The sequence below is a fragment of the Pterocles gutturalis genome, unplaced genomic scaffold (genome assembly GCF_000699245.1).
Source record: "Pterocles gutturalis isolate BGI_N339 unplaced genomic scaffold, ASM69924v1 scaffold13825, whole genome shotgun sequence".
Lineage (NCBI taxonomy): Eukaryota > Metazoa > Chordata > Aves > Pterocliformes > Pteroclidae > Pterocles > Pterocles gutturalis.
Genome location: NW_010141128.1, coordinates 47,183 through 70,130, shown reverse-complemented (window position 1 = coordinate 70,130; position 22,948 = coordinate 47,183). Strand labels below are relative to the sequence as shown.

Sequence of the window (22,948 nt, the reverse complement as noted above, 5' to 3'; positions counted from 1 at the left end):
GATCTGCCAATCGGGCTGGTCCTGCCCGGCCAGAATCTTTTCCATTTACCCCTTCACTTCTCTCCCCTATCATTGGGTGGAGGCGGGAACTGTGTGAGCGGGTGTGTGTGGCTTGGCCCCGAGCCAAGGGCTAACCCACCACAGTTTCAAAGTGCATCCATGATATAGACATGTAAAATGACACATGCTTATCAAAGCATCTTGAAGGAGACCATTGACTTTAAGGATGGAGTATCTGAAGATAAAGCAACAGATGGACAGCTCAACTTCAGCCCACCTAGTGATTTGTAAACAAACACGTGAAAAGGGCTATTTCTGCTGAAAGGCACTTTCAGACTACACCTAACTCTTAACAAGGCTGAACTACATCTGCACTATTGCTTGCAGAATCCTCAGAAACTAATATATTTTCAATTTTGGAAGAAATGTGGCATTTCCTTAATGGAATAAATGTTCATGATAGCAAAGAAAAAAAACATTGAATACACCTTGGTTCTACGACGATTTGTGCTGCGACAGTTGCTGGTTGCCCCAAAACAAAAGCAAGAGGTGCATCCCTGGGGATTAGAAGGGTCCAGATAAAAGGATCCTGGTTGGCAAGTATCACATTCTGCACCTTCAACATTCTCCTGTTAAAGTACAGTTGAAAGAAATCTCAGAGTTTTCCTTTTGGTGAGGCCCCCAAAACCTCCTGCACATAAAACAAATCTGCTGAAAGAATATTTACTTAAATGTGTAGAAACATGAATGAAAATGTGTGATTGTCCGGATGCACCATATTCCAAATGCAAATAGAACTGACTTCTTGGAGACTTAGTTACAAGCTGCCTTTCCAGCTTATAAAGTGAACCACTGAGTAATAAATATTAGTCACAGACAGCTGGTAACCTCCCTGCCAAAACCCTCCTGCTGGCTTTTCCAAACCTACAATATAAAAGGTCACTTGTGAAAGTTCACATTTATCACATTTAATTATACAGATCAGAACAAAAGAAGATTTCCTGGATATAATGATGTGTTAAAATGTCAACTGACATAATGTGTCTAAAAAAAGCATGGGACCTGGTTAACATCCAAAAGCCAAGATGCAGATCCATAAAGTGGATCTGTGCAGGGTACAGACTGCTTCGGTGAATCAATGGACATCTACTCTGTGGAACTGTAACATCCCGCAAAGCCTAAGACTGCCTGCAAAACCGACATATTGAACTCACTAAAAATGGTACTTAACGGCTACTATGACAATCTGTACACATACTGCAAGGTGTGATGGTTTTGTTCTGCTGCGTTTAATTCTTACTGAAAACAATGATAAACTCTTTCCATTCACGCCATTAAATATGAAATAGTCACTGATGTGTAAACGATGCTTGTGAATGCAGAAGTAATTTGATTTATCTGACCTTACAGAGACAAATTCCTGTCTGGGGATCGCAAACATCCGGTTCTGTTCCATCTCTGTTACAGTTACACGGCACACAGTTTGGGAAACCATAAGTACCAGGAGCACACTGGTCACACTGCCGTCCTTTTATTCCTGGTTTGCATCTTTATCAACAAACAAACACAGAGGAGGGTGTCAATAGGGGAGGCAGAAATGGAGTGAGGAAGGGGAGATCAAAACAAAAGGCGGGTGGATCTCTGACATGATTGTGTGGCTATGACACAACTTCACGACTTCCACAGAGAAACAGCAGCAGGCTGGTTATTGTTCTCTGATTTGAATGGTGAGATGTTTTATGTGGTCATGTAACTGATTAGGAATGGATTTGATTTTGAAGGATATAAATGTTCACAATGGAATTAGACTTCTGCAGCTATTCAGTGCTTGCAATGCAGAACTACTCTCTCTATACACCAAAGTGTGAAATATGAATATTGTACAAAGGTAGGCAGAGCTGGAAGAAGGTGTATAGCTGGAGGATGTGACTGCGCATTTCTCAAGGCACTCACCTGCTAACAAAGAGAATCCCAGGCATATGAATAATTATGGGGACTTGAACCTGCCACAAGGCTTGGGTTAGTTTACAACCATTCACAAACGATAAAATCCACTTTGCTCACAGTGAAGGCTGAATGCCTTGGATTTACTTAGGTGAAGTAGAGAAGATGCAAAAAACACCACCAAAGTAGGAGTAAAGCTTGACATAAGAGAAAACACCTTTCAGTGGCAGCAGCTATTTTCTCCTGCCTTTACAACAAACTTGCACAGACTGATAGAACTAGTGAAATGTGTGTCTGATGACCCCTCTTGCTTCTGCCTATGCTGGCAATGTCTGTACCAGCCCTAAGGACATTTCAAGACAGTAGAGATCCATTGATAAATTATGTCTGCCACCACCACCATCCACATCTTTACATTTTAGTTGTGATAATTTTTAAAAGTCTCAGCAAGATGGTGGAGTCTCCTTTGGCTCTCAGCACCAAATTTATTTGTGCATTAACACTACAAATGTAATGGAAATAAACAGATAAATTACGCAGACAAGGTAGACTGCACTTCATGTAATACATGAAAGCAATTACTCAATTCACCAAACAGTGGGCAAGTTTTCTCAGAGTCTCTCTGAATGTATTGCTCCCTCCCACAGATAATAGGAGCTGGACAGGGGCTTTGAACTTCATGGAATCCACAGAAGGAAAGGTATTAATCAGAATGTAGTAGTTAGCTATATACTTCAGTAAGCAGTCCAAAAGTATTTGCTAAATGTCGAGTTTTGCTTCAGATTTTTTTACCAATAAACTGTAATTTCTTTGATATTACCACTTAGGCTGCACGTGAAAAATATCACCATTATAATCAGGCAATACAGCTTTTCACTGAAACAGAAAAATCTGACTGTTTCTGCAAAAATGATCCTCCATTTTAATTGAGTAGAAGTATCAACCCAGGCCGTTCTATGATTCTATGATCCTAAGCCCCTTTGACGTATTAGGTTATAGTTGACTGAAGTATTTATTTTATTTATTTTTGCATAGTATTTATTTTTATTTTATTTTGTATTGTATGGGGAAAACGAAAGCAGAGACTAACGAGATTGAGAGTGCATCAGAATATGCTACACCACTTTAACGCTGAACCCCAAATTCCACATATGAGAATTCTTGGTTTTCCCTTGGGATAAGACAATTACTCACTTTGTATGAAAAGGTCAGGCTTAGGAAAATAATTTAAATTCAGGAATTACTATGAGTATTCTCTCAAAAATAAGTATTCTCTGTCATATTTACAGGATTAAAGGCAGAGCAGGAAGGATCATATTTCTCTGTGTTAGGACCCTGCAAAAATACCCAAACCAGTCAAACTGAACTAATCCTGGCTTTATCCAACTGGCTGTCAAGTATTTGCACTTGCTATTTAAGGACTTGGATCTCCCCAAGGAAATGACAGAAATGTTCAGCTATACTAATACTTGCAGCATCAGAATTTAAGATAATTCTCCATGGCTGTATGCTATACATATTTTAGAGAATATTAAAAAAGAGAATAAAACTAAAGAATTTATTTTTATTTCAGTATTCTGAGTTACAGAAAAATAAGAATATGTCATACAGAAGACATAATTGTCAGGGCAATTATCACCTATGGCTACAACGGAACAATATTTTTCCAAACAGACAGTACCTACCATCAAAGTTCCTCAAAAATCATTGCAAACATTCAAGCTTTACAGTAGTTAAAAACATCACTGGACTGAAACCCAGATATCAGACTCTGGAAGGTCAACTATGAAATTTTAAGAAATGGGGAGGTAATGTACACCCTTACAAATTATGTGTATGTCCAGAAGTCAGGAGCTCTGATCTGAAGTCCTCTATGAGATGGACAGAGATTCAGGGACTTGCCATGAGTGACACGGCATGTCACTGTCAAACAGAATGCAAGCCCAGGAATCCCAAATCCCACCACTAGTTACCTGCACAAACCCTATTTCCACTAAAATATTGCGGGTGTCCCTGAAGCAGCCGAGTCCTCACTATTGCCAAGCACTACTTAAATCCCTACTCCTCATCACCAAAGTCTCCCACATACCCTCCAAATACCTGAAAAGAACGGTGAAACAAACCCCTCACGCACTGTTTATAGTGCACCTGAGCCAGACTTACTTGCATTGCCCGTTGGTTTTTTCACATTCTGGGTTTGCCACATTAACGACTCCTTTTTCTGAACAGTTGCAGCTCTCGCAGCCAGCAAGAGGGTGATAGCTGAAGTGAAGTTTCTCGCACACTTCACACTTCGGTTTCACAGTTTGCGGAGGGCAAATGCATTTACCAGTTACGTCATCGCACAAACGCTGTCCACAGTTGCATACTGGGTCAAAGAAAATATTCTACAAATTAATCACATCTCAATTTACAATGCTCAACTCTTATCGAACTTGTACATGAAACAAACACACACGACCTGTATGTGTGAAGAACACAATTCTTTTCTCTCTTTCACTAGTTTTAAGCTCAGTTGGCTTGTTTGACTTTAACTATCATAATGATGTGAGACTGAGACAAACCAGGGTCGTGGAAACCAACTATGTGACCATAACGGTGGTTTCAAAGAATAACTTGAGACCTTAGCTCTTTTCTACAGATTGGTTGCTTAACTTCAACACAGGAATCACTATCACTTCCCAAAACTGCCAAGCATTAAACAATTAATAGCTTTGGCGTTAAGGGCACACTTTTACAAACTAATGTTAATAAAGATATAGAGTATAATATCTGGGAAAGCAGCTGAAGGCTGTTGGTGTGATCCATAAATCTGTTGATGTTATTAAGAATAACATCAGAAAAAGAGGAATTAAGAATGATGACTCTGATGTATGGAAAACCCTGAAGTTACAAACTGGGATACCACAGTAATAACTGAGAAATCATTAATCAGTCAGTGCAGAAAAATCCATTTCACTGAAAGAGCGGCAATCTGGATTTTAACCCGTAGAAGTGTAAGCCTAGTACACCTGATCAGACAGCCCATGCGAAGGCACACTTCCCTGTGAACTAGGTGTACTTAAAGGGAATGGGGTTACTTCTGTGTTAAACTGAAAGCTACACTATGCTAAATCTAGGATGGCTCAACTGGCCTCTCATAGGATCAAGCTCTATTAAAAAACCACGACGCCATGGTACCTATACAGAAAAATCAGGGAATTAATTAACAGGTCAGGTCAAGTGCTGAATAAGTCCAAGCATATACTTACACTTGCAGAATGGGAATCCATAGTAGCCAGTTTGGCATCGGTTGCACCGACGACCGATGACATGAGGTCTGCAAATACACTGTCCTCCCAGGGGGCTGCAAGTAGGGCTCATGGCACCGGCATTATGGCAATTACATGGCAGGGCTCCGTTGTTGTAGAAAGCCACTAGTGACCTTACAGAGTCCTTACAGAAGTCTGATGATCCTTCTGGGCTATTTAAATTGAAATATAAATCATGTAAGTAGCGGAGTGGCCCTTCGGAATTGTTACAAGGGTCGTTTGCAGTTAATTAGGGTCCTGTCTTTTAAACAGTTATTTGACCTAAGGATGGCATCAGTACACATGCAAGGATATACTTTAATTAAATTAGTGGTGAATGGTTTTGAGCATACAGGTACAAGATTTTTTTTCAAAGAAAGGGCGTATATTAGTTATATCAGTTCAGACATGCCAAGCAAAATACCAAATACCAAAGATGGAAATACCAAAGACAGAGAGATGACATAGATTTTCCTCTTTTGTACTGTGAGCACTAAAGCTCTACCATTACATTTCATTTACAATAGAAAGTCATGGAAAAATGACTCATGCAAATTTAATGGGCCAGCATAAGCCATGAAAAGTATTTTAACATAGCACTATAATGGGGATTTTATACATGTCTTTAATACAGAGTAAAAGTAATAATTCCCAGCTTGTTGACAACATTCAGTTTTTTAGAAAGCAATGCTTACTCAATATAAAAACTGTTTCCTCCACATTGGCTGATAAAATCAAATGACTTGTCCACTGTCTTTTTGTCAAGAATTTTGTAACTGTAGGTGTCTGCTGGAACAACTAAGACATTTTCCTTAAAACAACAAGAAAGCTAAATTGTACATTTCAGAGAAGAGCAAAAGACACAAGCTAAGGCATTTATACATTTGAATGTTGCTTCATTATGCATTCTGGATTTTCTCAAAACCTGTAACATTTTAACTGAAAAAATGGGAAAATATACTTCTTATCTTCCCCCCAGAGTTTTGATGCTACAAGCAGTGTACAATAAAAACAGTATAGAGTATCTTTAAAATTCAAAATAAAATGTAAGTGGTGCACAAGATCCTAAAAATCAGAAACACAACATTAAAAGACAAATTCTTTATTTTTGGCTTTCATCTTTGCATCTATCTCTAAATGCCTGGTAAAACTAAGAATAACATTTCCAAGCACGTTTATTACATACCAGAACCAGCATTCTTCCATCAGGTATCATCACTGTAACAGTGATCTTGGGTTCAGAAATGTCAAGCTCAATTTGGTTTTCTGCAATCACCTGATCCCGACAGCCAGAGGTATGAGGGCAGAATGAAGCATTGAAGGAACCTAGAAGAAAAGAACATAATGCCAAAAAATGCTCCATGTGCCAAAATGCTGAGAAAAAAAAAAGGAGGTTAGATCAAATTCAGATGCTTACCTGACCACACACGTCCCGCATCCACACGCACTTGGACGGGGAACACTGGGTGTGCTGGCTGATAAAAATGTACCACAAATACATATCTGCCCAAGTGGGGCACTCTGCCACTCAAGGTAATCTGGTTCTGCAGAAACAAGAACAGCTCTGATAGTATATTTGTTTTGTGAAATATTCTTGGGTTTATGAGCTGTGCTCTGTGCCACCTACCTGAATTAAAGAGAAGGGGCTTAGCATCTCTCAGCAAGTTAAATATCTTCAAAGAACATGGCATTACAATGGCATGCTCCTATCTGTTTGCATGCCAAACACCTCTAACATCCTGCTGCAGTCTGTAAGACTACTGCATAGTTTAGAAAGAAGCTGGCATTTTTGTTTCTCTAGCTGTATATGATCTTTGTGGCTTACTCAGTCTGCAGCATTTTGATCATATCATTCAGTTTTTGTATTTAACTTTACTAAGAACACACTTTGTAGTTTAGGAAACAAAGTTTTCAAAATATGAGATACCTGTAACGGTGTCAGGGTGACTCCATTAACTGAGTCAGAAGGTAAAGGGGCACTCAGTGGATCATAGAGTATATTTCTCTGTACTTCAGAAATTTTCCCGTCCTTGAATGCATCCAAAACCAAAGCTGCTGGTGGAGTTTCATACACTGAGGGAATGCATGTTGCACTAAACACAGAATTATAGTGATTACTCTTGGGGCCAGGAGAATTTCTTAAGCATCATAACAGGAAAAGCAGTCAGCTCACAAAAGTCAATACATTAGACTGCATTACAATTAATAATGCAATAGTAACCCCTGTTACTCTTTGGATTCTATATACATGATCAGAAAGTAAATTAAAACAAGACATATGGATTTTACTCATAAAGGGGGAAAAGTGCATTAACTGATTTCATTCACTCAGACTTTCCATAACCTGAACAGTTTCAATGGAAAGAGTTTGCTAAGGAAGAGGAAACCCAAGGGAACCAGGAGTGTTAAAAAAATAAATACATTTTAGTTAATCCAGTTAGTTACTGTCCAGGTTTGTTAAACCACAACAGTTACATTCACCAGAATCTGTACTGATATTGAATTCTCAGTTCTGCAAATATTTACGTAGGTGTATCCTTTAAATATGCAAGTTTTCCCACTGAAGTCAATGGGACTACTTAAGTACTTAGAAGTTAAGTACACACTTAAATATTTGTAGAATTGGAGCCAAAATAAATACCAGTGCTCCTTGAAAGCATCCTTATTCATTCAATGCTATATTTACCTATTCCTTCCTTGGTACATTTAATTCAGAAGAACCTGATTGAGAGAAGTATTTTCCAAGACAGCAGGAGAAAATGTTTTGGGGGGTTTCCTGACAGTATTTGTTCACTTCTCGTAAGTACTCAGAAGACAATAATTAATCTTTGCTCAAGTCAGGCCTAGAACTGGAATGGCAAGTATGTTTCAGGGCCAGGATTGAGATGTATTTGCCAGGCCTGTGTGGGAAATCACATGAAGCATCTGCTTATAATACTGTTAAACTGAGCCAAGACTCTGCATCTTTCAACTTGGTGAACACTAAACACTTTCAGGAAAGCAAAGATGCTGCCAGATAATGGTCTTAATAACAGAACACAAACATACAGTAAACTATGCAAATATAAGATTTTAAAAAAAACAGCATAAAAGCAAAGTGAAAGGTACAAATTCCTACATTAGCTTTATTTTAAATCATGCTTTTCACCCAGCCTCTTTCCCCCACATTACTCAGAATATAAATGCCCAGGAATGCAAAATTCTTTTAATGTGAGGACAAGTATCTTCAGTCTTAGAAAGCTGTTCTCAGTTGCAATGCAGGGGTATTAAAGCTGTGATTGAATATTTCAAAGCCAAGTTCAGTCACATGCTTTTATTCAATTTACTATCCAGATTTCTCTGCTTTCTATTTCAATTCAACTGTTATATTAGAAGCTACCATCTGGAAAACTATTAGACCTAGTCACCAACTCTTTCTGCCTCTGAAGTCCTGCAAATGACATTTACTTTTACTTTGAGGCCATTTCCTTTGCCAAATCAGTAGGAAGAAAGCCTTGGGAGTAGCATCACAGGGGACATCCTGGGGAGTGCAACAGGAACTGAAATGTGGGGCTCCCTAATCTGGAAGCTCCAGTGATAGCTCCTCTCTGACCGAAAGAATAAAACATACGAGAGAGGAAAAGCTTCAACAGGACAGAGCAAGTGCTCCGCAGAACCTAAACCCGACCACTTGGGAAGTGAAAGTTCAGGTTCAGATCTTCACAGCAAGAGAAGAGCCATCAACCTGGGTCAAACAAGCTGTATATTGAGTGTTCTAACTACTGGCCCTATACAAGTATAACGGAGGAGAAGGATCACCTGGCGCTGCTGCGCGGGGTGAATGCTGAGGGCACAGCCCCACGATGAGATGGACAAGGGAATGGCTTGCTTGTGAAGCGTGGGTTTACATCTTGAGTAGTTTGATGCTGCAGAGTTGAGCTGGTGGATTTGTGCCTGAAAGGGCAGTCACATACCCTACCTATCATTTAATTTAATGACAAATTAAAGCCATTTTGGAACAACTGAAGCAGTAACATGCAGAATGAAGCTCCAAATGGAGCAGTAAGCATTTCAAGCCACTGAAGTAGCAATGTTTCTCCAACTTGGACACCTATCATACTGGATGGTGTGTCAAAGATCCATGTTTTCTAACACATCAGCACTCAGTGGTTCAGATGGGCTGGGAAGAGGTTAGTATTAACAAAATGCTGTGCAAAGACCGTCTAGATATAACACTAACACTTCAGCTCTTTTACAAATACTACTTTGCAAAAGTGGCCTACAAATCACCTGTGAGTCACTGATCAAAGGTGCATTCAAAAGATTAAAATCCCATTTAGTCTGCCTTTTAAGGCCTTCTTCAGAAAATACAAAGGATAAAACTGAGCAAGTTACCTTCCATCACGGGTACTCCCGTAAGCAGCTATGCACTGTACTTTAGGATCCACGTAGTCTGGAGAAAATTCTTCAGCTGATATAATACAAACCTTGTGCTGAAAAAAAAGCACAAGGCACAATTAGCAATTAATATTGTAAATAACAGGACCAGGCCTGAATGGGAAGGATGAAGCCTAATTTTAGCATGGGAGACCTTAGCCCAAAGCCGTCTTTTGTCATGGACTTCCCACAAGATTTCGGATCCCTTTACCTCCCTGCACCTGAGTGCCTCAGTGCTGAATAGCATTTTTCTGTCCTCAGAGGAATGTTGGCTGTTCAGAAGTTAAATAAACTAAAACATAGCTGTAAGTATGGCAATGGGAATGGCAGAAGACCAGCTCATAGGGACAGAAGGAGCATATAGAGGTGGGAGGTAAAAGCCCTCATCCATGGTGTTAGAGACTTTGGGACTCTGGGGGAATTCCTAGACCTTCTGAAATGCAGGCACAAACACTTGCTCTCACAAAGTCCACAGCAGTGAGTTTCAGTGACACCAGAATTTCTCCCAATAGATTCATAACTCATTTTAAAAGCCAATGAGACCTCATATGATTTTTTTTTTTTAAGTAAAACTAGACATGAGCAAATGAAGCTGTGGTATTCCTGCTTTAGCCACGGTGGTAAGGACATAAGGGAAGGCTTGCAGATAGACACAACAGTTTGCACTAATAAAATATATTACCTGCACTTACAAAATACGTAAGTACAGGTTACAAAACTTGTGCATGAACTACTTGAAAAGGCGATAAAAATGCCTGACAAGCAGAAAGATAACTAGCACCATGTATTAATATAAGATAATATTGCATAGGGAGAACTCATTAATGTGCAAAGTGATTCAGTTTCAAAGCAGGTTCTAAAGGAGCTCAGCTTGTGTTTTAGCAGTAGTCAGCAGGGACTAGAAACCCTTCATAAGCTCAAAGGCAGAGTGCTAAAAGTCCCTTTTCCTGGGCAGCAAACGTTGTGTCTGCCCTGCATGCACTGATCCACAGTGCTCCAGCCCATTGCAGCAGAACAAGGGCAGGCTCTGAAGCTTTGAACTGCACTTTATGAGCTGCTAAAAAGTTAGTGTGAAACACGGTCTGGGTTTAGCCAGCTCATATGCATCAGTGTGAGATAAAGACTATCAAGCTGTAAGAGCCTCTCTTGAAAGATGACCTCAGGAACCTCATTTCCCCTTTATTTATACCAGGTTTTTGAACTCCTGCATTGGGGATGGTTCCCCTTTGCCTCTGTGGTCTACATGACAGAGGGTCACACAAGGGTCTTTACCTCCAAAGCTGCTGCCATTGACTTCATGATCAGTGTCCATATACCAGAAGCTCTTCTTTCCCCCCTTCCTATCCTTTGCTAAGTGCAATCTTTACATTCAATATGGGGAAATATTTCCTGTATCTCAGGAGAATATTGAAATTGACCTTGCAGCAAGTTATTCAGAGAATGAAAACTAGAATTTAGAAATCAGAATACAGAGATTTTTAGCACAAGAGATTTCCACATGTGGAGATACAAACTAATAATATCAGCGTCTTTTGGAAATGGATCTTGTTAGCACAGCAGGGAGCTAACAGACAGTTTACATGGTATTCATTCACACCGTACACTGCCTCATTAAATGAAGAGAGCATGTATCGGTTGTTAATCCTAATGGTTTCATTAAACTACTCTATGTTTAGAGCTGGGTTTGAACTCTGCAGAGTTTAACCAACTCTGTAACTCATCTTGTGTTTCTAAAATGGAAAACAGAAACAACACAAAAGTAAATTCAGTGTCCAGAAAAAACGTATTCCTGGTGTGGCCAAAAGAGGGCAGTGAAGGCTTTTTATTAAAAGTATTTATGACTAATGAATGCATGTATTGCCTGAAATGAATGCATTTATTATCTGAATTTTGTAGAGACCCAGAAACTCCCATATGGGTTTTGAGGATTTTTAAAAAGTGAAATATAAGGAAAAAAAATGACCATGTATAAAAGCTACCAGAAGATTTTTCATTTAAAGTTTACATGTAGAACAGAGAAGGGAACGGAAATAAAGCACAAGAGAGTTGGAAAAACCCTTGCCAAGAAAAGTAAATTTCTGTTTATCTTTTAACCTGATCAAGTTTGCCTCAGTATCTCTGCGTATATATAACGAAACATCTTCAAGCATCTAATATACATCACTTCACACATTACCATAGGGCATGTGAACACAGGGAGAAAAGTATCTCTACCCACTCTGGGAAAAAGTATAACAAAAGGGAAAAGAAAATAAAAACTTACCAGAAGAAAATTAATTGATGACAACTTAAGATGGATCTTTGTATCTGCTAGAAGGTCATAGACTGCAATGCGATTCCTATCGTCAACTACAATGCTGCGACAAAGGAAACTGAGACAGAATGCAGGATTAAAAATGAGCCTGCTGGCATTGCCATGTTCTTTATGCCATCACCTAGCTCAGCTGCCTAGCTTTTGGCTATCCTCAGGACTGGCGCCTAGCTATTCTGCTGGATCATAAGTAACCTTTGGCCACTGGTGAACATGCAGTATTCTCACTAGCAACACAAAGGATGTACCATGTACAAAATACTTCTTGTCCTTTGTGGGTGTGCCCAAAAGGACAAGAGTATGTCCTAGTGCCCAAACCTCCAGACCTCAGCTCAGATCCCCAGTTGAGCTACTGCTTTAAGCAGGATGTGAACAGATACACATGCATGCTATCTGCAGAGGCTTCCAAGCTGTGTAACATAGCGTGTAACTAGTATTCTGTACCTGGTCCACGCTCTTGGAGCTGCCAGCATGCACCAGCTGCTGCTTTGCACTACTGCCACGCACTGTTGATGGTGTGAATCAGCAGCTATCACCCATGCAATGGCAGCTGAGTATGTCTTGATTCTAGGAAGCTATCTGTATGCTGAGATACTCCTCTATACAAATGAAAAAAATGTACGTTTACCACTTACTGACTGCCTTCAACTGGCTGCGCAGCTTTGGTAGAGGCAAATACATACTAAGAGGAAGAGTCTTGCTAAAGCCTTTGAGCTCTGCCTTGTTCAGGGAGCAAGAGCCCTGCAACTTGCCAAAAGTAGCAACTGTTCCCTTTTGCTAAAGAGAAGTCATATAACGCTTTAATTTATTTTCTTTCTTCTGCACTTCGGCTCAGCGAGGCTAGCCATCCTGTGGCTGAGAAGCTGTAGCCAGATTGCAACTGCTTCTCTATTTCTGCTCTAGGAACCAGAGAATATGGAAGTTTGACTCTTGTTTAGACCACAGCTCAGAAATAAGGTCAGCTCAGGGCTAGGGACATTTAAGATAAGAGAAATATAGGTCTCTTATTTGTGATTTGCTGGAAGGTTGCAATGTTTTATTCTCTTACAATGTTTTATTGGGAATTATCAAGCTCACAGAGCTGTAAGAAGGCCTGGCACAATATATGCCTGATTCTACAAGTTATTCATATTTGCATGTACCTCACTATGTAATTTCTTGATTTACTTTTTTCCCCAGAAGAGACTTGTAGCTTCCTGCTTCAGAAAGATGACACAGCAGCTTACTTGCAATGTGACTATTAGCTTCATGCAGAATGGCCACAGAAGGAATTTACTGCATTTCTGCATTAAGGTAGCAAAGGCTTTCTTTGTATTTTCATGAGCAAGTTCTTAGTGTATGATACGAACAACCAAGCATGTTCAAAATTAGCCCATAAAATGTGTTTGGGGAAAAAAAAAAAAAAAGGAATAAAATGGAAGCTTTATAGCAAGTAGTTTGGGGCTCAAAGTGTTACATAACAGGCTAAAATAAGAGCTTTCCCTGGCAATAATGTGACAAGGTCACTGCTGCATATAGCTCCACGTGCATATATTGGTATTTTTATCACAAACATGCTGATGAAAATGATTTTTCTTACTGGGCAATTTCATCCCGAATATCCCTGAACTTCCAGTCTGACAAACACTTGGCTCATGGGAAAAAGGGATGCATGTCTGTTTCCCTGGCAGTGGGTCGGCTCTCCCAAGGTTGCAAACATTTGCAGGATCACAATTCTTATTTGAGTCATAAAGTGAAATGCTCAAGTGTTAAAGACAATCTTGCTCAGCACAGACAAAAATCTCTTGTGCAGAAACATCTGCAGTAACCTCAGTAGTCAACAAGGATAGAGGAGCATCCGTCTGAAGACCTTGCCTACAGTCTAACAGCCAGAGGATGGCTACACTCAGAATTTCAGTGACCTTTATACTTCTGCTTCAGTAAATCTTGTTAGAAACAGTGGGAATACTCTTCTAAAACTGGCTGCTACACTTCTACAGACAAAGTCCTTGGACATGCTTTTAGCTAAATAAAAACAGTGCAGGCATCTGCAGCCAACAGTGATGCTCTTCCACCGAACTTGGAGATTTATAGTTCATAAGGATTTATGAATGTATATAAAAAAGTAACCCCCTTCCACAGGAAAACAGTTCACTGAAGCAGTAGCAATATTAAATGAGCTGATTGCACAGAGAGAATTAAAAATCTGTACAATACTCACAAAATCATCTACTTGCTTTTAAATCACCCTAAAATTCAAGCAATCTACATAGTAGAACTAATTTTAATATATAAAAGGTATAATCATATTGCAAACACTTCTTTAATCATTTAGTTATTACTTCAGAAACTCTTACCTGTATTTACAACTGTATATTCTCACTCTGCCTTCAGTGACAGGTCCAGGGCTATGTATTATTACCTCGACAGTGTACAATCGATCCTCTTCATTGGCATACTCAAAAACCAGAACATAGCGACCGACTTGAGGAACATCTATGGTTATCTGTAAATTGACCTAGGTCAAGATAATTGAAAAAGAAAAAAAGCCATTAGATTTTTATCTCCCTATCTTGCAGGAAGCTCCCTTTTCCTGCCCTGCAAGCCAAACAGTCTGCATTAGTCCACTACTGTATGACCAAAAGACATCCAGCAGAATGGAAGCAATGCTTATAAATGTAATTGTGTCCACTAATAAACGTCAACCAAGTTCAAGAAACAGCTGCCATTATAACAGTTCTAGGAAGGCTGTAAAATAAGCCTAGGAAATTAGCCTATTCCCCTCCTTCCAGTAGAAAGTACCAGTGAGGAAACTTTAATGATACTGAAAAACTGTCACCCTCATCTTTAAGCTATCTTTAATAACAAATAAAATTGGACTCTGTTTCTCCACTGAGAAAACCATTTCCAGGAACACAATTCCTACTACAGCAGTGCTGTGTATTGATTTCCTACAAAGAGAAAAAGCATATTCTCCAGCAAACAGCTAATGCCACTTTCTGAAGCATTAAGTTTTTCTTTTAGTTTACCTGCATAAATTGTTTAAAATAATATCTGATTCAAAATACTTTGAAGTAGTTCCATAGAAACTACTGTGGTTACAGCAGGTTTTGCTACAGTTGGCTATATAATTCTTTTCAAATTTAAACTATTTTTTCTCAGTATTTCCTTAGGCTACAACCACTGAAATGTGTAAATAATTCTGTCAACAGCCCTCTTCACTGCAATTATTCATACCAGTAAAGTTTTGCACATATATCAGTGATGAAGCACTAGGATATGTGGCAAGTAAGTATTCTTGTTGCACTTGGTATTTTTAAAAGCAATATCAGAGCACAGTAACAGAGGACATAATCATTTTACATGTCATTATCATGTACTTGATAAAATACCTTATTTTTATCAAACCTATTTCTAGTATAATTTTTAATTTCACCAAGCATATGTTTCTCTTTCAATGGACCTACAGCAGTGGCGTAATTGCTTCTGTTTTATTTTTTTAGTAAAGCAAACATTTTACATAAGTATAGTTATTTAAGAAACAAAAAGAGGTAATTTAGAGTGACTTAGGTGCACCATTTCCGCTGACAAACCATTACTCTATTTCAGCTGCAATTAAACAGTATCCTGAACAAGTCAAAAAGCCTAAAGCAGAGGGATTTTTATTTAATAAAATACTTTCATCAGAGTGAAATGTCCACTCTAGTCACAGTTATAAATCTGCCTACAATGATCTGTTTACACAGTGCTGTATAAAACGCAGAACGTGGTGCAGTCTGTTTTAGGGATGCATTACGGATCTGCAAACCCAAGCTGTGCATCTGCAATCGTTTTAGTCCTCTAGGTTTACAGTCAACAGCGCAGACAGGAGTGCAGTTAGCAGGCAGGAATCTGACCTCTCTTCCACTGATATGGGACATCACTGGTTGATCAGGAGTTGGCTGTCGCGTAGGTATTTTTCTGTATTCTCCCCCATGGCTGAGATACGCTGCCTCTGAACCAAGGACACAGGAAAATCTGCCCAACGGCAAATGCTGATAGAGCAAGCAGCTTACCCAAGAAAAACCCAAACAAAAACCAGGATTATTATTGTTTTCAAGTGCAGCAGGATAATAATAAAACAATTCAAGGCAATGGTTTATTCTGTAGAATATATACTGACTGCTCTGTTGAAGCACGTCCTCCATAGGTGCAAGGCTCTGTAACTTGTATCTGCAAGATGGATGCTTCATAGTAATCACTAGGTAACAGCACCATATAGTCCTAAGAACAAAGAATACAACAAATGCAAGATCACGCAGAAAATTACAAAAGGAACACCTCTAGACTTTCACAATATAGTGATGAACAAAACCAACCACAAAACCATTTTTACAGAGGACATCAGCAAGACATGTGGATTTTTTTGTTGCTACAGGGGCCAATAACATCACAGAATCATAGAATCATACAATCATAGAATGGCCTGGGTTGAAAGGACCTTAAATATAATCTAGTTTCAACCCCCCTGCTGTGGGCAGGATTGCCAACCACCAGAGCAGGCTGCCCAGGGCCCCATCCAGCCTGGCCTTGAACACCTCCAGGGATGGGGCATCCACAACTTCTCTGGGCAACCTGTTCCAGTGTCCCACCACCCTCTGAGTGAAAAATTTCCACCTAATATCCAACTTAAGTCTCCCCTCTCTTAGTTTAAAACCATTCCCCCTCATCCTGTCACTATCAACCCCTGTAAATAGTCGCTCCCCCTATTCCCCATCAGAATGTGTCTCCCTAACTCTACTTATACCTTCATAGCGATGGGACAAGGGCAGCTGTCCTGTGAGCAGGGAAGCTCCACAGCCACCCTCCCATCATGGGTTGTACCAGACGGTGCTCACGAAGGAGGCTCCCCATGGCTCAGTAATATGCAGCCAGCTGGGTGTGGTTTTCACCCACGTATGCAATCCACACACATACAACTCGACCATGCGTGACTATGCAAGGGAGATTCATGTATCCCAGGTGACTTTATAAAAATATTCCATGTAATCTATTAAGGTGTGCTTCAAAAGCTTGTATATTTTTGCTCTGCCTTGCCTACTTAAATTTACATGTTAGAGCTTATTTATACAAACTGTTATTGTGAGAACATACGGGGCTAATGTAATTAATAAATTCCTTTTCAAAGGTACTAGCATTAAAATTTGGGCACAGTAAGTACTGTCACTTTCAGCAAGAAATATGTTTTCAAGCTCTTTAGAAACATTTCATGTGGTATTCCATAAATTTAACAGAGCCCCAGGCTTAATGACTAAAGACACTGGCTACTTGTTAACCCTATGCAATATACATATGAATTTCAGTATGCTGTCTCTGTGATCATACATGCTTACAGTTTTTCATAAATGACCACCTCAAACAACTTGTCTTTTTATAGCAATTTTGCGGAACTGCTGTCATAAAAGTTTTCATTTTTTTCAGTGAGTGAAAGAAGAGTGGGATGGATGGATGGATGGCCGGCTGGACAGACAAAAACATCCAGAAAATGACCTGCTAATCATGCAGCCCATCGTATGATACTTTTCTGAAGAATCTTTGTCAAGAAACTAAGTCCTTGGTCATCTGTGGCTGAGCCAATCTTTAGATATGACGTCTGATATGTAAGAATTACAACATTCTGTGAGCATTTATGCTCAACCAATGGTCCTGTATGTTAATATTACTTTATCCTTTGAATGTATAAATACCAGACAGACTGTTAGTCTGTAAGCACAAGAAAAATCAGATCAAGCTAAAGTCAGAGAAGAAAAAAAATTAAATAAGAGGGAGAACTGTAAATCTTCATAATTATATTCTGCTGCTATACTCTTTTCACTACCACTGCATTTTATCTGCTTGCAGGGTTCTTCCCAGCAAATAACTCCAGAGCAATACTATAATGACAGCCTTCAAGCACTTGTTTTCCTCCATTGTTTTCTTACCAAAAGGACTTCCTCTGCCATTATACTGACAGTCCACGTGCCTGGAACCAGTGAGAAAGGTTCTGCAGAGTTTTTTCCTGGGATTGTGACAAAAGCTGGCTCCTTGCTGGGTGGGAAGACAAACTCTTTGCTCTGAGCAACCCCTGCCAGCAAAAAAAAAACACCAAACAAATCAAGTAAAAAAATTAGGGACAGAGTAAAATGTCTCTACTTGCTTAGTGTACTGGACTGATGATTTGATCCATTAAACTTGGTCTAACAGGAGCTGATCAATGTTTTTCTGTCAATATATATTAACAGTGCATTCGACCACACACAGTAAGGCTACAGAGCTATGCAGTGGTTGTTGTCTTCATTCTTATTAGTCTTGAGCAATTTGGTTCAGAAAAGCAGAGCTCTGTAATGGCCACTTTTGCAACATTCTGAAATGCTCACTTCTTCACTTTCCCCCTCCATTACTTTCCATTCAACCTGCCTCTGCATTGACTCACGATACGTTCAGCTGACACAAGGCCAGTTCTCATGTGACTTTCAGCCACATATTTCAGATACTGGAGGTTCCCAGTAGCATCTAAAATGTTCAGTTACAAACAGAAAGTGAAGGTTACTTCTGGCAGAGATAACGTACAACAGAAATGTAACTGCAGTATGCTTTATCAAAGAGAAGTAGTTAGTATCAATTGTTATGAATATTATAGGTTTCCTCTTTGAAGCTCCTGGACACAGACAAAAGCTGGTTCCCTGCCTCTCAGGCAATATAAGCCAGATATGACCACAAACTGCTGCCACTCTGCTGAGTGGTATCTGTGAAGTCTTCAGTTTTGTCTCCTCCGAATTACTAAAACGATCTATGACTAAACTCCACTAGCTCCCATCAGCATGCTGAGGTTAGGCATAATAACAGATAATTCTGCATACAAGGTTGGTATGCTTCTACCATTCAAAGGATATGGAGTACTTATCGTCTATCAGGGCCCAAAAGGCATCACATGCTGTTGAGGTCTGTAATCAGAGCTAACTCGGTAGATTGGATTCATCATTAAACAAATCTAATTCATGGAATGAAGGCAGAAGCCACTTTAAATTGAAATGTTAAAGGCAACTGAACCAAAATAAGTGCTGTTATCCCTTCTTTAAAAGCTTCATAAAACACACAGTTCAGAGCTTTTAAGTGCACAACTGAAAGTACTGAGCTCGGCAAACATTTGAAAAAACATATGTTGATTATTACTGTAAGCAGGGGTTTCATGCAAATACAGCCACATCAATTACACAGTAAAACATATTAGGAAAAGCACAAAAGCACCGACACTGTTAAAAGTGATGCATTTAAGCGACATTACAAATTTGACTTAGGTGCACCTTGAAAATGCTCCTCTGATCTAACATGCATCGGACCTGTTGCACCATTGAGTTGCACCTACCTGTTTCAGGCCGAGATTGACAGGCAGATATGCAGCCAGATAATGTTTCACCTCCAGGGTTAATATACCTCAGGATAATGCGAAATAAGTAGAGGTTTGATTTTTCCACATTCAAAGTTATCCTCACTTCATTCTGAAACATGGAAGTTAATAAACAAAAACAGCCGTAAAGTGCTGAATAGAGGAACAGTTAGAAGCCATGCAAGCACCACACTAAAGTTCTACAAGAAAAATGCACATGCAGACAAGTCTACACTGGAATGGCAATGCTGGTGTATGACAGGGGAAGACAGGTAAGCCTAGTGAGAAAATTAATTCACTTACAAGTATAATTAGTGCCAAAATGTTTTCCCTCAGCAACTGAGATCTTCCCTTTAGAGCTTTTTGAGCCCAGGCTGACATAGTGGAGGACTAGGTGGAAGAGCCTAGGGGAAGCCACAGTGACAGGCACAACCACCTCGGGCTGGGAAACATAAAAAGAAAAGGAAAAAGGAGGAAAGGAAAGTATATTATTTGTTACTAGCACCCAGAGAAAGAAAAACCACTTGGCAAAGACAAACTCCACAAAAGAAAAGAAAGACTCAGGGAGCTTACAAAAGAATACAGAAAAAAACCCTTTTGTTGAACAATGGCTTATCCAGAAAGACATGGAATAGCTGAACTAACTTGTGTGTTGATATTGCACCTTGACACATGGACAGTATTTTGCCGTTATTCTCCCTTCCTGTGCCATAAAGGAGATATATGGTATCAAGGGCTGTCCACATTGCTGGCTTCCCGAGGAACGTGCCAGAATCATTGATCCTAGTCTGAGATCACACACAACGCACCACAGCTGTCTCAGACCGTTGCCGAAACTTCTTCTGCTCCTCCACCAGATCCCTCAGTTTCTTGCAGATGTGATGCTATAACTCTCTTTGCCCTGAGGCTGAAATGAAACCTCTGGAGCCACGCAGTTCTTGTCAGCCTGGACCAGCAGTGACCCGCAGGTGGCTGCATTCCCATGCCCCTCACTATTTAGTTTGCAGAGCAACTGAATCAGGAGAGGCACATTCAAACATTGGTGGTGGATTAGGAAAATCTAGGATTGGTGCAGACACAAGGGTCTGGTTTCCTTTCTTCCATTCTAAATGCTGAAGCTCCTGTCATAATTCAGCTCCACCAGTCCACCCATCACAATTCACTCACTGTCTCTTTCCAAGATGCTTGTGGGACAGTAACCTACCCACCACTGTGATCCATTCCACTTCCCCAAAAGCACACAGGCTTTCTCAGTTCCATACATTTGAGAATGGAGAACAAAGCCTCATTTTCTCTTACTGATAAAGGCTACCACAAATGCTAGATTGCCAGCTCTCATATGCTGCTCTGAATGTATATTCCTCATTTCTGTCACCATCATCCCAGACACCTCCACTTTCTTCAAAAGGCAAAGCAGAAATCAAAGACAGACATAGGACAGATGGCAGGGCCACGAGATCTACAGAGACTAGACAGATAAAATCTAGGCAACTGCAAAAGGGCAGTGGACCAGAACAGAAAATACAGGCAAAAAATAAAACCCCCAAAAAATACAGAAACATGCTTCAGGAGATTTATCACAATGGTTTCTAAGTTTAATGGAAGATAAGAGATATGTCAGGAATGATAGAGGAAGAGACATCAGTCCCTGGCTTTAAGCAAAGGCAAGGAGTGGGGAGAAATTATTATTTGAGCTCTGTCACAAACTCAGGCAACTCTGGCCAGTGCTCTAAAATCCGAGCACAGCTGTCAGCTTCTCAATCTGTAATGAGACACCCTTGTTGGCAGCATGACAGGGCACCTGTGGCCTCCGCTGAGGTCACACACACGTTATTTATTTTCACCTTCAAAAATTTTAATTGTATTGAAATAGTTTATTTGCCATTTGTGTGGTAGACATTGTAACAATATTTGTCTTCCACTAAAGAAATGTCAAGAAGAGTATTTCAGGGTCCTGCAAGACACAGAAACGGTATGTCAAAATCAGGGGAGTTCTTTGAAATGAAGAACGTGAGACTATCTCAATTACGCAAGGGGGGCCTGGACCTGGCACTTACATGAGCAAAAAGCATTATCCAGGTAAGCAAAGTAATGCATTTTAGCAGGATTAGAGACTAAGCCCTTTCACTACTTTACAAAATGCCACTGGATATAAAATGCAAAAACCAGCTGAGTTACAAAGCAGAAGTTAAGGAATCACAGCTGCTGATGAGTTGCCTTCATTGGTGAACGCAGAGTAATTCTGAAGGTCCAACAAATACGAGCTCTGGGATAAAAAAGGAAACTAAGCAAAAGAACAAGGAGGAATGAATGAAAAACAAGCACAGGAAATCACTATGCTTGTGCAATGATTACGTGCTTATGTCTCAGCCTATATCAATCCATTAGTCCTCAGACAGCTTATGGAGGCTGGACACAACCATATCTGAGGACGAAAAAATTCTAATCAGCGCCACAGCACTACAGATAACAGAGTACTACTTTTAAGAAGAGTAAACAAATCCCATTTATTGCTCAAGTCTACTGTTTTTAAATCCTGGTTCACTTGCTCAGCAGTTCAATCCAAAGTCAGGCAGGTTCCTTCTCACACAACTAAATTATGGCAACTTTCTTCCTGCGATTTATTTACTGTTGTTTACTTTATTTGTAGACTGTCATGAGACAAAAATAAATGTTGCCAATACGCTCCTTCTCACAGCTTCTTCTACTGAATCGCACATTTTTCCATTTGTTATAATGTGGAGGTATCATTCCTAATAAAGTTGGTGCCTTTCTCTTCCTTGCCCAATACAAGCTGCAAGTGTAAGAAGGCTTCAATGACAGTGCTGTGATGGTACCTGATAATCTTATGGACACAGACTGCTACACAATTGTGTAATCCAAATGATTTAGCCAAGCATCAATCTTCCGCTGTTTCCACAGTCCTTGGCGTGACAAGAATTTCTGCACTTAATATTACAGACTTTAAAGCTATCAGTTCCTTTCTTTAAACCTATCACAAAATGCACATTTCTCACAAAAGAGCCCTCAAAGAACATCTCTGAAAAACACGTTTGCATTAGCAACGACCAGTTTACAATAATAGCAACACTCACCAATCCAAACAGCGATAGAGTGCCAAAGTGTTTGGATCAGTGAGGTCCTGTCCTCCTTCTGGTTTCTCCATAACCTTGCACACACGTAGCAGTACTATACAGAAATATATATCATACATCTGTGTTTTCACCCCAAAGCCTTGAGTGAAATACCAGCTTACCTGTATAGAGGACATCTGGGCATATCCTCTCCAGCTGAAGCTAGGAAATTCCTGGGGATCATAGCCAAACCGAGCTTCCCTTCCCCCGGCAGTAGTACCATCTTCAATCTCAAACTTCATGTGGTGCAAATCAGGGAAAAAGTAGTTTTTTTCAGGCCTTTCAAGGAGAAAACAAAACAACAAAGAATTACCAGTTGCTGTATGGACATCTAAGAGCATAAAGCAGTGGAAGCGAGGTGACCTGCTCATGACTGAGGAATCTTGATAGCAGCTTATAAATTCAAGACAGCTGATAAGATGAATGTAATTAGAATTATCTTTCCAAAAGCTTTTACAGCTTACATATG

The 22,948-nt window shown here is 39.8% G+C and overlaps 1 protein-coding gene across 1 annotated transcript in view; it reads right to left on the bottom strand.

Annotated features, from left to right (window-relative positions):
• Window positions 1-488: 488 nt before the first annotated feature.
• LOC104460739 (laminin subunit alpha-3-like) overlaps window positions 489-22,948 on the bottom strand; it is a gene marked incomplete at both ends in the record, with an annotated part of 64,009 nt that continues 41,549 nt past the window's right edge. Inside the window, 16 exons of the mRNA XM_010083928.1 lie at window positions 489-629; window positions 1,404-1,548; window positions 4,108-4,312; window positions 5,196-5,407; window positions 5,930-6,045; window positions 6,421-6,560; window positions 6,652-6,778; window positions 7,162-7,327; window positions 9,609-9,706; window positions 11,914-12,022; window positions 14,298-14,458; window positions 15,837-15,990; window positions 16,103-16,203; window positions 17,901-18,043; window positions 19,325-19,457; window positions 22,602-22,758. Of these exons, the coding sequence (XP_010082230.1) occupies window positions 489-629; window positions 1,404-1,548; window positions 4,108-4,312; window positions 5,196-5,407; window positions 5,930-6,045; window positions 6,421-6,560; window positions 6,652-6,778; window positions 7,162-7,327; window positions 9,609-9,706; window positions 11,914-12,022; window positions 14,298-14,458; window positions 15,837-15,990; window positions 16,103-16,203; window positions 17,901-18,043; window positions 19,325-19,457; window positions 22,602-22,758 (2,308 nt within the window). The remainder of the gene's footprint in view (window positions 630-1,403; window positions 1,549-4,107; window positions 4,313-5,195; window positions 5,408-5,929; window positions 6,046-6,420; window positions 6,561-6,651; window positions 6,779-7,161; window positions 7,328-9,608; window positions 9,707-11,913; window positions 12,023-14,297; window positions 14,459-15,836; window positions 15,991-16,102; window positions 16,204-17,900; window positions 18,044-19,324; window positions 19,458-22,601; window positions 22,759-22,948) is intronic.